The sequence below is a fragment of the Phycomyces blakesleeanus genome (genome assembly GCF_001638985.1).
Source record: "Phycomyces blakesleeanus NRRL 1555(-) unplaced genomic scaffold PHYBLscaffold_12, whole genome shotgun sequence".
In the NCBI taxonomy this organism is placed as follows: Eukaryota; Fungi; Mucoromycota; class Mucoromycetes; order Mucorales; family Phycomycetaceae; genus Phycomyces; species Phycomyces blakesleeanus.
The window spans coordinates 1,122,664-1,141,741 of NW_017265145.1; the positions used below are offsets into that span (position 1 = coordinate 1,122,664).

Genomic DNA, 19,078 nt, shown 5'->3' on the forward strand with positions numbered 1-19,078 from the left:
TTTTCCAAAGAAAAATTATAATAAGTCCAACAGACCATGCAAAACAAGCTTCATCAAAGCTTAGGTCTACCTCATAGGTGTCATATTGAATCTCTTCTCAATTCTACGAAAAAAAAAAGACTTTTATCGAAATCTATAGGTATTCGAGCCAGAAAAGAGCAATATTCTGCAGCTGGTGATAATGAAATATTATTCACAATATATAAAGTATCAAATGCCACATCAAAATTTCTCTTTTTGGATAAACCAAAAGTTCCTTGCACGCTCATTAGTAAACTAAGGAGCAATGCGATTTGTTTCATGAGGATTGTATTAGAGATTGAAGATGTATAAGAATTCTCTTGTGCCATGAGTATTATACAAGGCTTATTGTATCTTATTTATTAAACCTCATTTTTAATCCTATGGTCTATGGCCAGAATTCTAGGATGAGACAACACTATATAAGTGCCATTTAGACAACCTACAGTAGGTTGAGTGCTCAAAGACACATTTAATATGGGCCCTGAAGATGAATTTATTCCTTTTGACTACATACTTTATAGGTAAAGCCTTTGCTTTTATACAAGGTAAATAATGTACTTTTAGAGCCAGAAATTACTATACGTATACTGTATATATTAATATTTATATATTTCAAGAGTATAGCCTAACTTATTACCACACCAGTTTACTTCATTAACTCTTTTTGATTGCGCATAATCAGATCAAATCGAATTGAGTAGATTTCCTATATTATAACATCAGTATAAAACGAATTATTCTACAAAATTTCATTTATACACCTGCCTTGTTCAATATGAACAATACGCTATCTAAATTTACTGATTCTTATCTAATACTTATACTATATAAACTCTTGGTACAATCATCTTAAGATCATTCAATTCAGAAAGAGCTTTTCATTATTAGCATTAAAACTTGGTTTATAGCTTCAAATAAACATTCTCTATCATAAACTCTAGTTGATCTGAGGTCTTTGGTTTGCCAAAAAAAATAAAGCTAAACAGACATCAAGACAGCTAATCCCATAGTTATTTTAATTAATATTTTAATGAAAATGCATTAATATAAATGTTTATATTGAAGTAAATGATTGTGTACCTATATAACGGATAACTATCTCAATAGCGGTAATAAAGACTTTGTGAATACACCAAATTATATTGTATTCATAATCAAAGGAAAGCTCTTTAATATCATAAATATGATATTGAAACTATATATTATTGGCAGTAAATAACGTCTTGTTCTGATTCAACAAAATAGCATTGTCAGTTTCATCTTGGGGTTGACTTTTCCATTAATTAGTATTTGAGGCCATATGAATATTTGTGGGATTAAAAGCAGTTGAAGATTAAAAAAGAGAGTTGTGAGTTCTGGATTCAACACATCATTAGTTTATTTGAATATTGCTAATCTTGAAAAGAGATTTATTAAAATAAAGACACTTGTCATCGATATTACAAGCAGTGGCCACTAAGTTAAAAAGGAATTTTTCTAAATCCACCTGAGAGTGTACCTAAATCAAAAAGAAAAATCCTGTAAGTCGGGAGTTGTAACCTTTATCTACGTCACTCTTGAAGGAATCACAGCCAGCCAGCATGGTGCAAATAGCGGGATCCGAAGCGGGGCCCCCTTCATTTTTCGTTGGACGCAAAACAACATCAACAAACAGTCAAAAAAGGCCCTTTTTTCCCCTTTATCGACTGATATCGTCATTCTCCCCACTCTTTACAATGGCATCCCGGCTTCTTTCAAATACCTTCCCTGTCAAGGCTAGCTTGACTAAGCAGGTAAATAGCACTTAAGCTAAACTCATTTACCTTCACAAAACAGAAGACACCACCATATACACACACAAACACAAGAACGCGCACCCTTTTACGACCTTCTCGAACCAAACCTTTCAGTCAACTCGACCTCATCACCCGATTCTCCTAACCACAGTATTTATAGTTCGTTCGTCCCTTGGCTACCGCTGCCAAGCAGGCTGTCGCTACCCGCACCACTGTCCTCCCCAACGGCCTTACCGTCGCCACCGAAGAGAACTCTCAGGCTGGTGCTGCTACTGTCGGTGTGTGGATCGATGCTGGTTCTCGTTCTGAGAATGTCAATGGCACTGCTAGCTTCCTTGAGAACGCTGCTGTCAAGGTTAGAATTGATTTATTTTTCAACGACTAGAAAACATAGCTTACCCACAAAGAAAAAAAAAAGAGCCAGGCCTCTGCCTTTGAGAAGTTGGGCGGTATTCTCCGTTCAAACACCACCCGCGACCAGACTTTCTTTGCTGCCAAGACTCTTGGTGCCAACGCTGCTGCCTCTGTCGAAATTATCTCCAACATCATTCAGACCCCTGTCAGCTCTTCTGCCGTTGCTGCCTCGCGCGCCGATGTATTGAAGCAGCTCGCCGAGATTGATTCCAACCACGAGCAGGTTGTATTCGACCATTTGTATGCCACCGCTTTCCAGGGAAGCTCATTGAGCCGCCCTACTGCAGGTGTACCTGAATCTGTTGAAAGTGTGACAGCCGAAGAATTGGCTGCTTACCAGAAGACCAACTATGCTGCTGATCGTATGGTTCTTGTTGGCTCCGGTGATATTTCTCACGAAGCCCTTGTCAAGCTTGCTGAACAGCACTTTGGTGCCATTAACCCCGGTCAGGCTGTTGAGTCCAAGAAGCCTTACTTCACTGGCTCTGAGATCCGTCTCCGTGACGATTTGATGCCCCAGGCACGCGTTGCAATTGCTGTTGAGGGTGCTGCTGCCCTTAGCGAAGACTACTTCAACCTCTTGGTTATGCAGGCTGTTATTGGCTCTTGGGACCGCACTCTCGGTGCCGCTGCTCACCTTTCTTCCCGTCTTTCGACCATCGTCAACAAGAACCACCTTGCTAACTCTTTCGCTTCATTCACCAAGGGTCACAAGGACACTGGTTTGTTCGGTATCTACTTTGAGTCCGAGAACAGAGAGCAGATCGACGATTTCGTTCACTTCTTGCAGAACGAGTGGGTCCGTCTTTCCACTTCTGTCACTGCTGGTGAAATTGAGCGCGCAAAGCAACAGGTTAAGGCTGGTCTCCTCCTCAACCTCGACACTACCTGCTCTATTGCCGGTGACATTGGTTCCCAGATCCTTACCAACGGCAAGCGTCTCACTGGTGATGAGATCAAGAGCACAATCAATAAGATTACCGCTGCTGATGTTCGTCGCACTGCTAACAAGTACCTCTGGGATCAGGAAGTTGCTGTTGTCGGTCTCGGCCCTATTGAAGGTTTGACTGACTACAACAGAGTCCGTGGTAACATGGCTTACAACAGGTAATTGGGATTATAAGATTGGTTCAAGTGATTTGGGCTATCTGTAAGAATGGTATGAGTAAATATAACTAACTGCCGCCCTTTCAGATTCTAAACCTTTCCAACCTCCCGAACGTCTCGAGCACCCGCCAACATACAAACCTCTTTTTATAAAAAATATAAGATAACGATGTGTGATGTATCTTCTGCCAAATGAAGCCGGGACTGGTCTCATTCCCTCCTTGTAATAAAATGAAAGCCATAGAAGCCAGACAGCGCAATGCATCGTCATCATTTAACCTTTTATTGAATTGTTTATTTATTGTTTGGGGGTGATTGGTTGGTTCAATTTGCTTGGTTCTTCCAAACACGTGAAACTCCGTCTTGGTCGCTTGGTCTGTTTACCATGAGTGAATTCAGATTTGGAAATCACCTCATCAAACCTCATGAGATTTTTTACCAGACAATTCATTCATTCGCACTAGTGAATCTTAAACCAATAGCACTGTAAGTGTACTACTTGTTACTTATTGGTCTTGACCTCTTTTTGTTGTGATCTATTGTCATCAAAGAGGACGTAAGTTATTATAGACCGTGTCGTACAAGGGCTCATCCCCCTTCCTTAGACGTTCTCGTTGTACCTCGTAGAAAAATATTGAGATACGAACAATTGAGTGCAGAAGAGGTAAATGAAAATACACGCATACACACACAGGGTTAAGCCAAGTGTTTGTAAGGTGGGAAGGAGTCTTGACATGTGAATTTCTCCCCATGGCTGGTACTCAATGCACTTATTATAATTGGCGTTTATAAGCTGGTTGACCTTACACGCTTAGCACGTCTTGTTACTAAAGCTGTTGAGAGCGAATACGGCTTAAGTGATTCTTGTTGGGTAATTCAGGACGGAGATGAAGCAGGTCAAACAGTAAGGTTTATTACAGTCTTCATATATTTTAGGATATATACAATGTATTTACAAAACATAACATGCCACATTTAGGTACCTCATGTTCATCTTCATATTGTGCCTCTCAGATTTAGCCAGTGGAAGAATTGTGTTGAGGAGAGACCGGCTAGAAATCCAGAAGAGATGCGCAAGGAAAGGGATTTGCTCAATGCAGCTATGAAAAACTGTGTATCCGCAGTAAAAGGTCAATCCTTTTCAGTAATAATATAAAATCATTGTGCTTCTTAGTGTGTTATTGGTGACACAGTGAAACAGTTCATCTATTTTGTTAAATAAACCATTGTGTTCATTTGACTCTTTCTTTCTTATAAAAATTTATACCTTTTGATGAGTTCTCAAGGTGAGCCAATAAATTAAAATATGTCTGTAAGATACAATACTCTGATTCCATTCAGTCGAGCGCCTTACCCAGCTCTCACCAAAAGACCAAGGAGTGCAAATTCCAGGCACACAAGCCACTAGCTCAGATGAATATTCTGCATCGAACAGACTCACGGCTATTCAAAACTCACCGTGGAACATAGACGACTCGGAAGCTGACCAAGGTAACCTTGTTGTCTTATGTCTGAAAGGACAAAGAGTTTCAACAAAGTAAAAACAAGAAACCAAGCGTTGAATAACAATAATTAAAGGTCCCAATCACAAGATGGACGAGCCAATGGTTTCCCCCCACGCCCAAGCCTCTCGTTTCACTGAACGTGTAACTTTGCCTCCCCTTCGTCGCCCAAGCACAGATTATGATAAAACTAGGTCTAACATAAGCCGAGTTTCATTATTCAGCCAGAATAGAGCATCAATTCTCATTAAACGACTCGAGAGCTGGAACAATATGCTTAAGACTACTACACAATGGATGGAAGAACTTGCACGTTTAAGCCACCAGAACAGTCGCAACTACTCCCAGCGTGCATTATCAGCTCTTCAGCGGGAGGACGCTACTTTTAGTCGTACGAGTGTAATGGATACTCTGTACACTGGAGCTCACCGCCTAACTAACCGAATGGCAGAAGAAGAGAATATATTTGGAAGCCACATTGAGCATAATATTGTACCTGCCCTTCGTAAGCTTCGTAAACGCTCTAAAGCCTGGACATTGAGTGTCAAAGAAAACCCTGGTCTGTTACAGGATGAACTCACTCGAAGGACAGACTTAACACGAAAGAATATGGCTGCATTGAAGAAAGCATGTTCAGCGGCGGATACCGGAAAACAACTTATTAACAGTGATCCATGGCTTGCTGATCGCTGTAGGTATTAATAATCAAAGACGCAAATCCAACAAAAAATAGGTTGTTGATATCGCAAGATTTATTTGGGTGGTTCTAAAACTATTAGATGCACGCCAACAACTTGTGTACGAAATTGAAGAAGAAAACAGACTTAATACTCTTATGATCGATACTCAACAAACTACGGCACTATTGGAGGAAGAGATTCTTGGATCATTAAAGGTTGCAATTGGTTATTGTTACCGTCGCCTGGCCCCGCTTTTGTATACTGGGAAAGGAGAAGGAGATGCACCTTTTGAACGAGTTTTAGAATATATTATGCCCCTCACCGAATGGAAACAGTTTTCAGCTTCACATGCAGACTATCTTGTAGATGAAGCAAGTCCTCTTAGAGACATTTCTCACCTTACATATCCTAATAAGGGACATCCTTTCACTACATCTCTTCGCGTTGGAACACTCGAATGTCGAGAGGGACAAAGAAAACAATTTTCCGAGTATTATTATGTCTTAACTCAAGGTAAATTTCTTTTTCCACAAGATGCTATTACTAGAACTATTGGTTGTTGTTATCATCATATTATATTATCTACATTATGCATTTTTGATACTGTCTATTGGAAATAAACTCACGCTTTCCATTCATACATATATATATATATATTGGGGTAATTTATTTAGCGGGATATTTCTACCAGTTTAAACATAAAGACGATATTTCTCCAGAACACTCCACATATATTCCCAAGGCTTCCATAAATGCTTCTATCCGGTCCGATAAGCCAGGATCTTCTACTTCTGGAAGACACTCAACACACGCAAAAAGACAGTCTACTCCTGGTAGTGAGCTTGTTTTTGAAATCTATCGACCAGGCTCAACCGTGCTTAAGCGAGATAGATCATTTTTCTATCGTTCAAAGTCTCGAGAGGATCTTTTAGCATGGATATGGCTACTATCAGAGTTATCTGGTCAAAGCATTGGTACACTTGAGCCCTCTTCACCAAAAACTCCTGAGGTACCTACGATTAGGAATCGCCGTTCTTTCTCGCCCATGAAAAAGACACACAAGTCTACAGCATCTTTTCAGCAATATAAGTCGCCGGCGTCAGATAATAAAGATACATTATCTCAATCGCCTTTACCTTTGAGATCCTTATCATCTCCGTCGATTTCTGCAAGCCAGGGTATTACGGCAGTATTTTTAGACCATCCTGATCTTGAGAATATTTTTGATGCATCTGCTCCTCAGGTTTTTTTAAAGGATACTAACCAAGACTTATCTCCGGAGACACCAATGAACACTTCTATTGTACCCGATACTACTACAAAAGACCCCCAGGAAGCCAGTCCTATGCTGCCGTTAGTGACTTCAGGAATTTCTCAGGCGTCTATCTCCGAACCGCTCAAGACGATCACAGAAGTTTCTTCAGAAATATCTGGGGCTGTATCAGAAAATACTTTATCAAAGACGAATTCTGGTGCTGTAGACTCAATGCAAGATACTTTTGTCATGCCAAAAGTAACATCTATTCAGGTTGTGGGTGACGGGTGGGTGCCGACCAATACACTACCCCGAAAGCACAATGGCTGGACTATATATGAAGGTTCTGGCGGACACGGCCCGCTGTCTTCAGATGATAGCGAAGATGAAGACGAAGACGAAGATAATAATTCGGATGAAGTATTATCAAACGGAAACGTCTCCTTAAAGGATACAGCAAGTAATCCTACGGATGAGCCTCAGGAAATAATAGGTGGTAGTATTTCTAAAGTATAATATACCCCAATACCGCCTTTACGAGACTGTACGCAAGACAATGGAATTTTTATTTTGAGAGTACAAAGTATAATAATATTATTCTTAAATATATATATCATAAGGATGGAAGCAATAATCATTAGTAAAAGACAAATTTGAACAAAATCAAAGGCACACTTGTATTAATTTTTCTATAATTAAATATTAAATTTATTTATTTAATATGCAAGTATGTCGCAATATAGATTAAGGTTCTCTACTTTTGCTTTTGCCTACAGTTGGTGTGGACAGACTAAAAGTTCAAAATTAGCTCAAAATACATATTAGATAAAATTGTGCATATAATCCCGTCTTTGCCATTAAGTGAGAACCTTTCATTGCGAGTTTTTCTAGACCTCGCATTATATGGCACATCTTCTCCATAAAAAATGCTTCTATTCTCAATCCTAGTGGCAATGGAAGAAAACTAGCTAATTAGGGTCGATTAAAAATTTTGCCCTTTTTTTGCCCTTTTTTGAACTTTTATTCTGTCCACACCAACTGTATATGAATTGGCGGAGAAGAATGTACAATCTTAATATATGGATATATATATATATATTATCAAACATAAAGCAAAAATAACCTCTTTATCTAAAATGAAGAGAAATACTCGTGCTTGTATAACACCTTGTATAGATGTAGAATATTTTTTGTTTACAAAGTCTTGCATAGTTCAAAGGCTTGTTTTTTCTTTAAATCTTAAGAGCAATTAAAAAAAGATTGTGACCGATTGTACAGATGTGTAAGACAAACCAAGAAAAGAAAACAGGTTACTCGGATCCAATCCAAGGTGTGTGTATATATGTTTCTGTGTAGCATAGTCTTTATACAGTGTTTAGTTTGTTTGTGACTCAGCTTAAGGCTGTGGAATAGTATATAAAAAGGAAAATATCCATGTGTGTAGGATGCCATTGATGAATGCAAAAAGAAGTACAAAAAAAAACAGTTGCTTGGGTTTAAATGAGGGTATCTTGGAGAAACAAAAATTCAAGATGTATAAACGTAGAGTGTTGGATGGGGTTTGGTATCGAACGGAAAAATCTAGCTTAAATAAATAAATATATATATATATATAAAAACCATCTAAAACATTGCAGCATTAAACTATAAAGGACCGTGTGGTATGATTTTTTCTATTATTTAGGCCAGCCTGACACTTGATAGAAATATACAAAAAGATCGTTGTACAACTATACGTTACAAATGGTTAAAAACAAAAACAAAAAATGTCAACAGGGTTAACAATTATACTTACTATTCTTCTTCGCTTTAGTATTATAATCGATAGATAAAATTAGGATCTTGTACATCGGTTAGATCATCTTCTACATTAGTAGCCATAGTAGAGGGCTGTGATAGACGGCGTGCATTCACAGTAGCCATACGCCAGCGTGCGAGAAGCAAAAAACCAATCACACCAAAATTGGCTACTATGTAACCAATCATTGCTCCAAGATAGAGAGGAGCAGGTGAGCTGCTGGCTACATATGGACCAGCAAAGTTTCCAATAGTGTAGAATACCATAAAAAGACCGTTAAAAAAGATTTTCTTGGTATAGCCAGAAATGTTGTTCGTAATGGAAGTAAGTATCAGAACATAAGCAGCCGGGTATGTCCATCCAAGGTAAAGACCGATCAATTTCAGTTTCGGGACAGGGATTACCAACAATAATAAAAGACCAATATTGTTGATGAACATTGTAGCACACGCCACGTAGATGGTTTGGTTGGTCTTTTTGACAAAATAGACAGCAAGAACAATATAAAGAATGTCAGCAGCACCAATACCCACAGTAGATAGAACTGCTTCAATAGGCTAAATGAGAGAGAGTTTTTTTTTAAAAAAAAAAAGAATTAATGAAAAGCACTAAGATTCAATAAATCTTGATAGCTTACAGTATAACCAAAGGCAACAGTGATCTGACTACTGTAGACTGTCATACCACCATTCTGCAAATTCAATAGCGTGCATGCAAAACAGAAACACCAACATCGGACGTCTTTTAAAGCTTCAAATATATGTTCTTTCTTGATATTTCTGGTTCGCATCACTGCATTATCGCGCATTCTTTCTTCCACCAATATCTCTTGTTCGGCATTTAGATTCAAATAAGGGGACTTTGGATGATCAATCAAGAAGAAAAATACGGCGATTCCAATTAAGCAAGTAAGACCACCCAAAATAAACATGATCCTTTAAATATTATGGTTAGTCTCTTGAACTTCACTTCCGATGGACCCTGTCTCTTTGTTACTAGCTTGTTATCTTATTATCTTACCATTTCCATTGTGCAAGACCATGTAAATTCTCCATTCGCCCGATACCATAAGTTATAAACCCTCCAACTATGAATCCGAGCCCATTGAAAATCCAAAAGGCGCTGAGTCGAGTAATCTGCTCTGAGCGGCGGTAGAAAGTACTGATCAGTAGTGTCAGACATGGGTAGATCCCGGCTTCAAACAATCCTAGAAGAAAACGTAAAGCAGCAGCCTGAGAGAAATTTGTTGCAAATGCGGTACACAGAAGAGATGTTCCCCAAAGAAGTACAAGAGAACCAATGTAGCGACTCAAAGGTAAGCGTTGGAGGAAGTAATTGTTTGGCAGCTTTTTTTATATGATTATTTTGAGTGAGTAAAAGATCTCAAGAGATTTGGATAGTTAAAATATATCATATTTTTTTATACTATTTACCTGGAAGATCAGGAAGCCAAGATAGAAAATTGATCCCAAAAAACTAAATTCACTTCCTTGGAGATTCAAGTCTTTCTGAATTCCAAATACACCAGCGTAGTTGATCGTAGCTTTATCAAGATACTGAGAAACAAAAATTGAAATGTAATAATAAGCACAATTGCGTAGAGTTTTGTTATGGTAAATATAAAGGCTTTAAGCTTAACAAAATTACCTGAATGAAATCAATAATACAAATGATAGGCATCACAAACATATCAAGCTTCCGGATAAGTACTTTCTCTTCAGCAGATATTATTGAGCCTTCTGAATAGTCGTACGCAAAATTGTAACGATCCTGTTCTATGTCAGTAGCTGGAGAGGTATCATAGTCTTTATTGACCATTTTCATCTCCATTTCGCAAGAATCTCTTCGAAGCTTTGCCATAGTTAAAAAGGAAAGGAAAGGCAAGAACAATTAGAGCCAAAAATAAAAATAAAATAAAAAATTAAAGGCTAAATAAAAAGTAAAGTAAAGTATATTGCAAAATATATGCCTCAAGATGATCCTCGGGTAGCCATCCAAATTTCAGATATCAACTTTAATTTTTTTTTTCTGAAATTTCAGACACGGTTTACACAATTATAATCCTTTATGGTAATTGTAAATTTATGATTTTTTTCCTTTTTTTTAAAAAAAAAATTCTAATAAAAATAGCTCGAGGTGATGCTATTCTTACAAGAAAGGTGCTACTTTAACTATATAAAATGTCCCAGGATAGGGTACTTAGTCAAGTATACTCTTCAACTACCTGTATTTATAGTTATATTGTGTCTAGTCTCTTTGTCTCGGAAAAGATTCTGAATAAATAGACCCATCGAGTTTTTTTATTCTAACCATTTTAAAATCAGTATTGTCTACTTTAAACCGTAATTGAGTTCACCTATTGGCTACGAGTTATTTCATGTGTTTGTGCCTGGGTAACATTAGGTACAACACATTAGGTTTGTGTTCGTCCCTTGCCGTCTTTGACGGGTCTATACAACCAAATTCCGCTCACAATCTTTAGTAAATTATTTTAAATTAAGATTGAGACACCACCCATTTTTTTGTAAACCCGAATTATATTTTTGTAGACAGCACAATCTTTCAAATTTAAATAATGTATCCAAGTTCATGCTTTTGAGTCTCTAAATTTGCATTTTTTCTAACCATAAATTTACACTAATCAAGGGCCAAGAACAAAGGGGCATAGTCTAGTATCTCTTTTAGTCCCTTAACTATTCAAGTTTTCAGAGAAAGAAAGCTTTATTTTATTTGTTTTTAATTATGTATATGCATATCTAATTCAAAAAATATTCGGCTGAATTTACGAGCAAAAGTACAGCAGCCAAGACCCGTACCAGCAAATCGGGAGACCATGACTAAACAGCCTCGGAAACATTCATTTCTAAGAATTAAATCGCTTACAGATGCCCAGAAACAATGCCCTGAAAAATCAGGCGTGAGAATATATAGTGCTTATCCGTTGATGTTTCTTCAAAGACTATGCCTTAATAAAACACAATACTGTTATGATGTACATATTAAAGAAAAGGAATATGTTAGCATAGTTCGATTCGTATTATAAATATACTAGTGAACTAGGTATTTGGTAGTGAGCCGCCCACTCTACTCCCCAGAAATTACGTTCCACAAGTGAGACATACACACTAATATACCTTTCTGACGAGTGGTCTATGATACACGACCGTAACGATCACCTAGCAAGATGGAAAGTTCCAGTCGACAATATCTATTTATACCATTACCTCCAATTGTTGACATAAAGTAACCAAAAAAAAAGTGGACTTTACAAAATTGTGATGTAGTAACTTATCTTCGTCATAATTTTTCGCGTTATGCACGAAGTATAAAGGTCTTGGGTTTCTTTTTTTCTCGAAAACTTTGCTCATTTACTCTCACCTCATTGTAGCTGACACCGGTTTTTTCTGGTACTTAATGGTTAGCTATGGTACGAAGCACTATGTATTTGGCTTTTTTCAAGCAAACTCATGACTAAAGAGTTACTGAAAACTGAATAGCTCCTAAGAAGGATCTTGTAAATTAAGCTGTTTAATATGTACCTAGAAACTATTACAAAGGATGTTTTAACATATTAATATTGGCATAATTTTTGCATTACTACTACTTTCTAACAAACCAAACGAGCTGACCATGCGAAAAAAAAGCCCTAATAAATGTCTAGATACAAAAGGCAAATGGAATGAATCTCAAATCCTGTATCATTTAAATAACAATTCTACTTCACCGTAGTGTTAATAGTGTTTTAAAGTTGACACCTGCAGGTATTTTAATTAAAGCAAATTCTGTCAAAGTAAATTTCTTAATGGTATCTAAAGTTATATTAAGCTGGCTATCTTGGTTGATTAACGAGCAATCAGTAGATTTTGCAATGGGTCGCTCAACGTCCCATATAACTGATCGAATCGGTGTATTTCCTGAAGTTGTCTCTTTACCACCTGCTGCTACTGCTGTTGTAAAGAAAAGGGAAAAATAAGCCTAAATATTTTAAGGGCTTGTGTGATTATGAACAAGATGCTTGATATTAGATAAAGCCGTATCATCTTTCAAAGATTACAAGCTGTCACTACTAAGATAATGACGAAACTAAATTTACTGTTGACGAAAAAGCTAAAATAATTAATGTTATTATCAAATCTGTTGATTTTATAAGCATTTTTTAAAGTAATGATGAGCTGATCTTCATCCAAATTTTGGTTAGCAAACTGTAAGTATTTACATAAGAAATTGATTTTTGAAAGTCTCTTTCTTACTCGCTTTGTTCCAATAGGTTCATCTTGTAAAATCCGGTCATTTTAAGAAGGATTATAACGAAACAGCTGGTATGGTGTTAATGTTTATAGTGGTACCTTTGATTTATCGTTTTTAGCCAGCAATCTGTTTGAAAGCAAACGGTAAGAATTTGTAAAAGCGTTTGCAACGGTTACATTGTGATTAATTCTCACGACTGTTTTGATGTAGATTCCGAAATGTTTTCAAGAAATCGCCTGAAGTGGTTACATTTCAGAGTATTATATTAAATGTAACATTATAAATCAACCTTTGCTTTTTGAATCATTTTCTGAAATATATCTGTTACAGATGCTCTAAACTTGAAGGGACATGCTGTCTACAAAAAAAAATTGAGTTACAAAAAATTGGTCGGATCTACCAAAATAGGTCGGTGTATAAATCTCAAGTTTAAATCCTGTACTTCTCTACTGTTGTTGGGCCACGTTTGCGCAACGTGTGTTCCGAAGCACCAAGTTTTTCTGTAATTATTTTGCTTATATTGTGTGTAAATGAAGCACATAGAAATATGAAAAAGTATTTGGTTAATTGGTAAAATGTATTATACTATTATATTATTTTTTTTTAAATAAAATCAAAGAGCAATATAGCTCCTAATATATATATATAATCTATTTATTAGTGTTAGAAGTGAGGATTTTATTTGGATATTTGAATTGCTATTGTTAGAAAATCAATAGCATAAAGTTTAGACAGAGTTTAGTTTTGTGATCCAACCATTTTCAAAACTATACCAACTCAATGATAAAAAATTAATAATAGAATATAATACAATGTAATGCATGTATAATATAATATAATATTTAGTTGCTTATTGATGTTCTTAATAGCCTGTGAATTAATCATGAAAAAAAAATTACTAAAACATATTGATAGTATAGTGATCATCAATTTTAGCTGCACAATGCAAAAATAAGATAGAGAATTGAGATTATGATTATTATGATTATATAAATGAATAATAGGTTTCTTGTGATTTTACTAGATATACATGTATGTATGGTTTGGTTTAAGAAAATTATGAGAGTTAAATAGTAAGCTAATATGGAATAAGTGAAATTGGTTTTAGGGATATTATTAGTTCTTTAAATACGGTAAATGTAATGAGGGTTTTCACGATCAGTAAGATCGTCATTGATGTCTACGACAGCTGCTGAAGGGTTTGCAAGACGCTCGCGGTTAGACTTGATCATCAAATGACGGGCAATCAAGAGCAAGCAAATGCAGATAACATTGGCAGCCATGTAACCGATCATACCACCGAGGTAACGAGGTGCCTGCTTGGCAACCATCATCTGAGGACCGGCAAAGTTACCAATTGTGTAGAACACCATAATACCACTGCTGTAGAAAATCTTCTTGGTGTAACCAGCAACGTTGTTGGCGATTGAGGTGAGCAACATGACATAGGCAGCGGCATAGGCCCAGCAGAGGTAAAGACCAGCCAACTTGGGGGGACCAGAGGGAATGCTGACGAGCAAGATGAGACCGATAGTGGACATAGTAAGGAGACCAGCACAGGTCAAGAGAGTGTGACCATAACGTCTGTTGATGTAGACTGCGCCAGCAATGTAGATACAGTCAATAACACCAGAGGGGATACTTAAAAGAATGGCGTTCAAGCTGCTGAAACCGAAACTGACGGTAATGATACTGTTAAAGGTGGTGAGGGCACCGTTTTGAAGATTGATCAGCAGGGAAGCGAAGGCAAGGAGCCAGAAACGAGGTTCCTTGAGAGACTCAATAATATGGGCTTTCTTGATCTCCTTGGTGTACACGACAGCGTTGTCAAGAGTTCTGGCCTTAACAATATCTTCTTGTTCAGGTGTGAGACGGAGAAAACGAGATGTAGGGCTGTCGACGAGGCAGACAAAGAAGACGACACCAAAGAGAGTTGTAATACAGCCGAGGATAATCATAATCCACTGCCAAGGAGCCTTGCCACCAACATTAACCATATGGCCAATGCCGTAACTGATCAAACCACCAACAGCCATGGCAATACCGTTGCAAATATAGACAGCACCGATACGGCCAGCCTGCTCGGTACGACGGTACATGATACTAATCAACATGATACAGCATGGGTATACACCGGCCTCAAAGAAACCCAAAAGGAAACGGAGAGCTGCAAGCTGTGAGAAGTTCTTTCCGAGACTGGTAAGAGCCAATACAGCACCCCAGAAACAGATAAGAGTGCCAAGGTACTTGGCAAGAGGAACGCGCTGGAGTAAGTATGCGTTGATTGGCTAGATACAATAATATATATTAGTTTAGTGATACTTCTTGATATTCTTTATAATTGTAGTTATAGTTGTACCTGATAGAGAAGGTAACCGAGGTAGAAGATAGAACCCAACCAACTGAACTGCTGTCCATGAAGACCGGTGTCTACTATAATACCTAAAACCGAGGAATAGTTCAATGCGGACTTGTCAAAGAACTGTCCAAATGGATTAGAATATTTATTTTCTGTAAGGATAATGAAGTATTATTATTTTACCTGCAGAAAGTTAAGTACTGCGATACAGGGCATGACATAGATGAAATCCAGCTTGCGGACTAGAGCACGTTCGGCGGCTGAGACGGTGTGTGCCTTATTACCCTGTTCATCGAATGAACCAGTAGTAGCGGAGGCCATGATTCCATGAGAATGGGTTTCTACTGATTCGGTTATGACCTGGGTGGTCTCAGTGTAGGACTGTTTGTAGACGCCCGAATCCTTTTCGATATCGGCCAAGTAGTATTCTTCCTTGGTCTCAGCCATCTTGAATTATTTAGATATTAAACAAGAATGGAAATTAGATGAGGATAATAGAAAAAAAATAGAAAAAGATACAGAGCACTTTTATATCTGTTTGATAACAAGTCAGATAAAAAAAACTTGGGCCTTCCACAAAGGAGGTACAAGTCAAGCTAAGATTTCAATCCCTTGGTGCCTGTGCGCCATGGTACAACACATTAGAGGGTTTAGAAAGCTTCGAAATCCCAAGTAAGATTATACGCTTCTCGAACAAGGCTGGGCGAATAGGTGAAAGATGCAACGTTGTACATAATTTTGGAACTCTCTGCCTATCAATTGTGCTCTTGGTGTCTGAGCGACATGACCTCTTTTTATGTATACACATATAAAAAAAAAAGGTTTTTGAATTGGTACCTCGCGAGATACAGTGGACAAAAGAAATAGAGATTGAGAATATGTACATTTCTTTTTGGCTACTAGTATTTAGACACCATCTTTATCTCTCTCTCACGGAACTATAGCTAGCACTAATTCCTTAAGGATCAACTCTAAAGCCATAGTACTTGACGAAAGACCCCTTTCTGATTTTTGATTCTAATTTTTTTCTTTTTTCTTTTTTTTCTTTTTTTCCTTTTTTTTTTTTTACTTTGTAGCTTATGCACATTATTTGATAGCCGATGCTCTGACTGCTGAAAGAAGTAATCCCTCTCCTGGTCTAGACACTTTTTCATAATTTACTAACGTGGTTACAAATTATGGAACAAAAAGTGTCACATTGAAGTAAATGCTCTTACTTATTTGTCCTATCACTTCCACAATTTGAACATACGCCTTTCCCTTGAAGTTCAAATATACTGGGGGGGTTTCGGTGATAGACTTCATTTTTTGTCTATCATCTTTCCGCACCTTCCGAGATCAATCCAAGGGGACTTGGAATCACATTTGGCAACGGTTGTATTCTTGGATCAAGTAATCCTGGATCAGTATTCTTTAATAAATAAGCTAGTTCCACAATCAATAGCTACTCTTTATTATTATTTTTAGTTATACAGTGTATAATTGCTTGTGCCTTGGCGATTTTGATTTTATTTCACCAGAAAATAAAAAAATAAAACACACATTCAAATAATCATTCTAATTTGTGAAACATCGTCGTTGAAATGACAGCTTGTACGAGAAATCTATATACCGGAGTCGTACCTGTTTACTTGAATACAATCTTACAGAAGAGGTTATTGAAGCTTGAACATATGTACTCCTTATTAACAACAATAACAACGGAAAAAGAAAAAGAAGAAAAAAAGGCGGGCAGACTATACGAGCTATCTAATATTCATTCCTTTATACAATTACATGTAAATGCATACGAACGTACATGTAAATATTGTGTGCATTTGTATCTATTGTGTAGTTTTAAAACAAAGCGTTCAATTCGTAACTAATGCACTGTAGTTACAGATGTTTAAAGATGCAGTCGCGCCCATTCAAAAGCAGTTGGAGGCTCGTCCCCAGACAGCCCAAAATCAGCCCAGCCATTTTCATTAGCAATCTAGTCAAGAGCACTTTGGTTCGACATTTTTCTTTTTAAATATCCGCCACCGGATTTTCTTTACACATATTTTTTTTATATCTGGTCCCTAATCAATCTGTCTGGATTTTTGAGTTGTCGATCCGTAATCTCTAACAATAAGATTGATGACGCAACCAAAACACCAATGTGACTCGACATTGTATACATGCAGGAGGGCAATGGTTACATAGCTATCTTCTTCCTTGATAACCACTCAATACGATACATAACTTCAGCATGGCTCGTCAGTACGCCCAGCGCTTTGCTACAGCCTCACATCTATTACGATTTGGACCCTCAGAAACATTATTACCCTCAATTACATGTCTACGACCTAAATGGAGCGCCAACCGATTATTAACTCTCAATACGCCCAGCCAACAACAAAAGTCGATCCATTATGCAACACCATTGACAGAAACACCCCTGTTCCTTACTTCTTCGGGAAACAATCGCTCTAAAGTACCATTGCAATCGCTTACTCAAAGCCGTAACTTAACTAGCTCAAATACAGCACACGATACCCCGCCTACAGGAGAACTGAGCCAAGAAGAGCCACAAACAACCACAGAAGGATTTAATTTCTTTGCTTATGCCTCGTGGCATGCCAAAAATAGGGCTCCTAAAGAAAAACAAAAGGAAAGCAAAACACCTTACTGGAAACGCAGTAAGGTCGGAAAGGTGGATGCAGGCGAAGACGCATTCTTCCACACCTACACACCAAAAGGCATGGCTTTGGGTGTAGCCGATGGTGTTGGAGGGTGGGCCGATGTGGGGGTCGATCCAGGTGAGCTGATTTTCGAAAACAAAATACCCATTGTGCCACACTAACATAATAAAATTTAAACTGCACAAACGCACAAAAACGCACACACCAGCCCTCTTTTCTTGGACATTGATGAACAATGCAGCAGTTGTAGCAAAGGCAGAGAACCCAGTAGATGCCCACCACATTCTTGATTCTGCCTTTAACCAGCTACGTGTTGGAGGAAAGGTCCCGGCCGGAAGTTCGACAGCCTGTATTCTTAATCTTTGCAAGGTTACTGGCCAGATGACGACATGTAACGTAGGAGACAGTGCATTCTTGCTCATTCGAGACCAAAAGGTTGTCTATGAAAGCCCTAGCCAGCAGCATTACTTTAACTGCCCGTAAGTTGTTAGATATAATGAAAAACGTTTTGCCATGTGAAGATGTTCAATGACAATGCATGGCTCTGTAGTTATCAGCTGACTGTGGTACCTGACACTTACCCTGACCGGGACAACTATGTAACGGATATGCCAAAGGATGGTGACCAAAAATCCTTTTTCCTCAAGGATGGCGATATTATTATTCTCGCAACAGACGGATATTTTGACAATGTTTACAGCAGTGAAACTCTCGCCTTGGTAAATAGCACGATGAGCCGCCTCACTGACGCAACCGAAGAAGATGAGGTCGTGACCACTGTCCGTGGTCTTGTTAAGACTCTCACTGATACTGCGCGAAGGCTGAGCCTAGATCCCAAACGACTTTCCCCTTGGGCCCGAGCAGCACAAGCTCACGGAAGCCACTATAGAGGTGGAAAGGTTGATGATATTACATGTATCGTTACGCTCGTTAAAGGTGTTCATCCTGACCCAACACCGCAAGACAATTAACTCCTTTCAAGATACGTGTGTGTGTGTGTTGGGTGTAGAGAATATTCATTATTGTAAATATTTTATTTTTTTGAGCTTTTATTATTTTATTTTATTTTATTCATATACATTTATAAATACTAGCCTCTTGAGGCATATCATTTTTATTTTGTGTCCACTAGAGCGTCCTAAATTTTATTATTATTTTATTTTTACTCAAGCAACAACAGGTTGCATTCGTGTGGACTGACTCTGGGTTTTACAGAGAACAAAATGTGTATTAGAATGGTCCCCCATGTGGCA

General features: G+C 37.8%; 5 protein-coding genes across 5 annotated transcripts; 2 read left to right on the plus strand and 3 right to left on the minus strand.

The window, feature by feature from the left end:
• Positions 1 to 1,648: 1,648 nt before the first annotated feature.
• On the plus strand, positions 1,649 to 3,324 carry QCR1_2 (QCR1, core subunit of the ubiquinol-cytochrome c reductase complex; the record flags this gene model as incomplete). The annotated part of the gene is made up of 3 exons (XM_018429620.1): positions 1,649 to 1,796; positions 1,960 to 2,154; positions 2,194 to 3,324. Exons 1-3 carry the CDS (start codon positions 1,740 to 1,742, stop codon positions 3,322 to 3,324), a joined length of 1,383 nt encoding a protein of 460 aa, XP_018291049.1. The 5' UTR covers positions 1,649 to 1,739.
• A 5,248-nt stretch (positions 3,325 to 8,572) lies between these two features.
• On the minus strand, positions 8,573 to 10,415 carry PHYBLDRAFT_177671 (hypothetical protein; the record flags this gene model as incomplete). The annotated part of the gene is made up of 5 exons (XM_018437914.1): positions 8,573 to 9,102; positions 9,165 to 9,490; positions 9,576 to 9,901; positions 9,989 to 10,111; positions 10,203 to 10,415. 5 exons carry the CDS (start codon positions 10,413 to 10,415, stop codon positions 8,573 to 8,575), a joined length of 1,518 nt encoding a protein of 505 aa, XP_018291050.1.
• A 1,860-nt stretch (positions 10,416 to 12,275) lies between these two features.
• On the minus strand, positions 12,276 to 12,846 carry PHYBLDRAFT_169269 (hypothetical protein; the record flags this gene model as incomplete). Its single annotated transcript, XM_018436032.1, has 3 exons — positions 12,276 to 12,502; positions 12,610 to 12,662; positions 12,806 to 12,846. The coding sequence occupies 3 exons, from the start codon at positions 12,844 to 12,846 to the stop codon at positions 12,276 to 12,278; spliced, it is 321 nt and encodes a 106-aa protein (XP_018291051.1).
• Positions 12,847 to 13,927: 1,081 nt separating this feature from the next.
• Positions 13,928 to 15,483, minus strand: PHYBLDRAFT_20510 (hypothetical protein; the record flags this gene model as incomplete). The annotated part of the gene is made up of 3 exons (XM_018439737.1): positions 13,928 to 15,091; positions 15,163 to 15,285; positions 15,346 to 15,483. The coding sequence occupies 3 exons, from the start codon at positions 15,481 to 15,483 to the stop codon at positions 13,928 to 13,930; spliced, it is 1,425 nt and encodes a 474-aa protein (XP_018291052.1).
• A 1,883-nt stretch (positions 15,484 to 17,366) lies between these two features.
• Positions 17,367 to 18,796, plus strand: PHYBLDRAFT_181719 (hypothetical protein; the record flags this gene model as incomplete). The annotated part of the gene is made up of 3 exons (XM_018438511.1): positions 17,367 to 17,942; positions 18,034 to 18,304; positions 18,376 to 18,796. The coding sequence occupies exons 1-3, from the start codon at positions 17,393 to 17,395 to the stop codon at positions 18,794 to 18,796; spliced, it is 1,242 nt and encodes a 413-aa protein (XP_018291053.1). The 5' UTR covers positions 17,367 to 17,392.
• Positions 18,797 to 19,078: the final 282 nt, after the last annotated feature.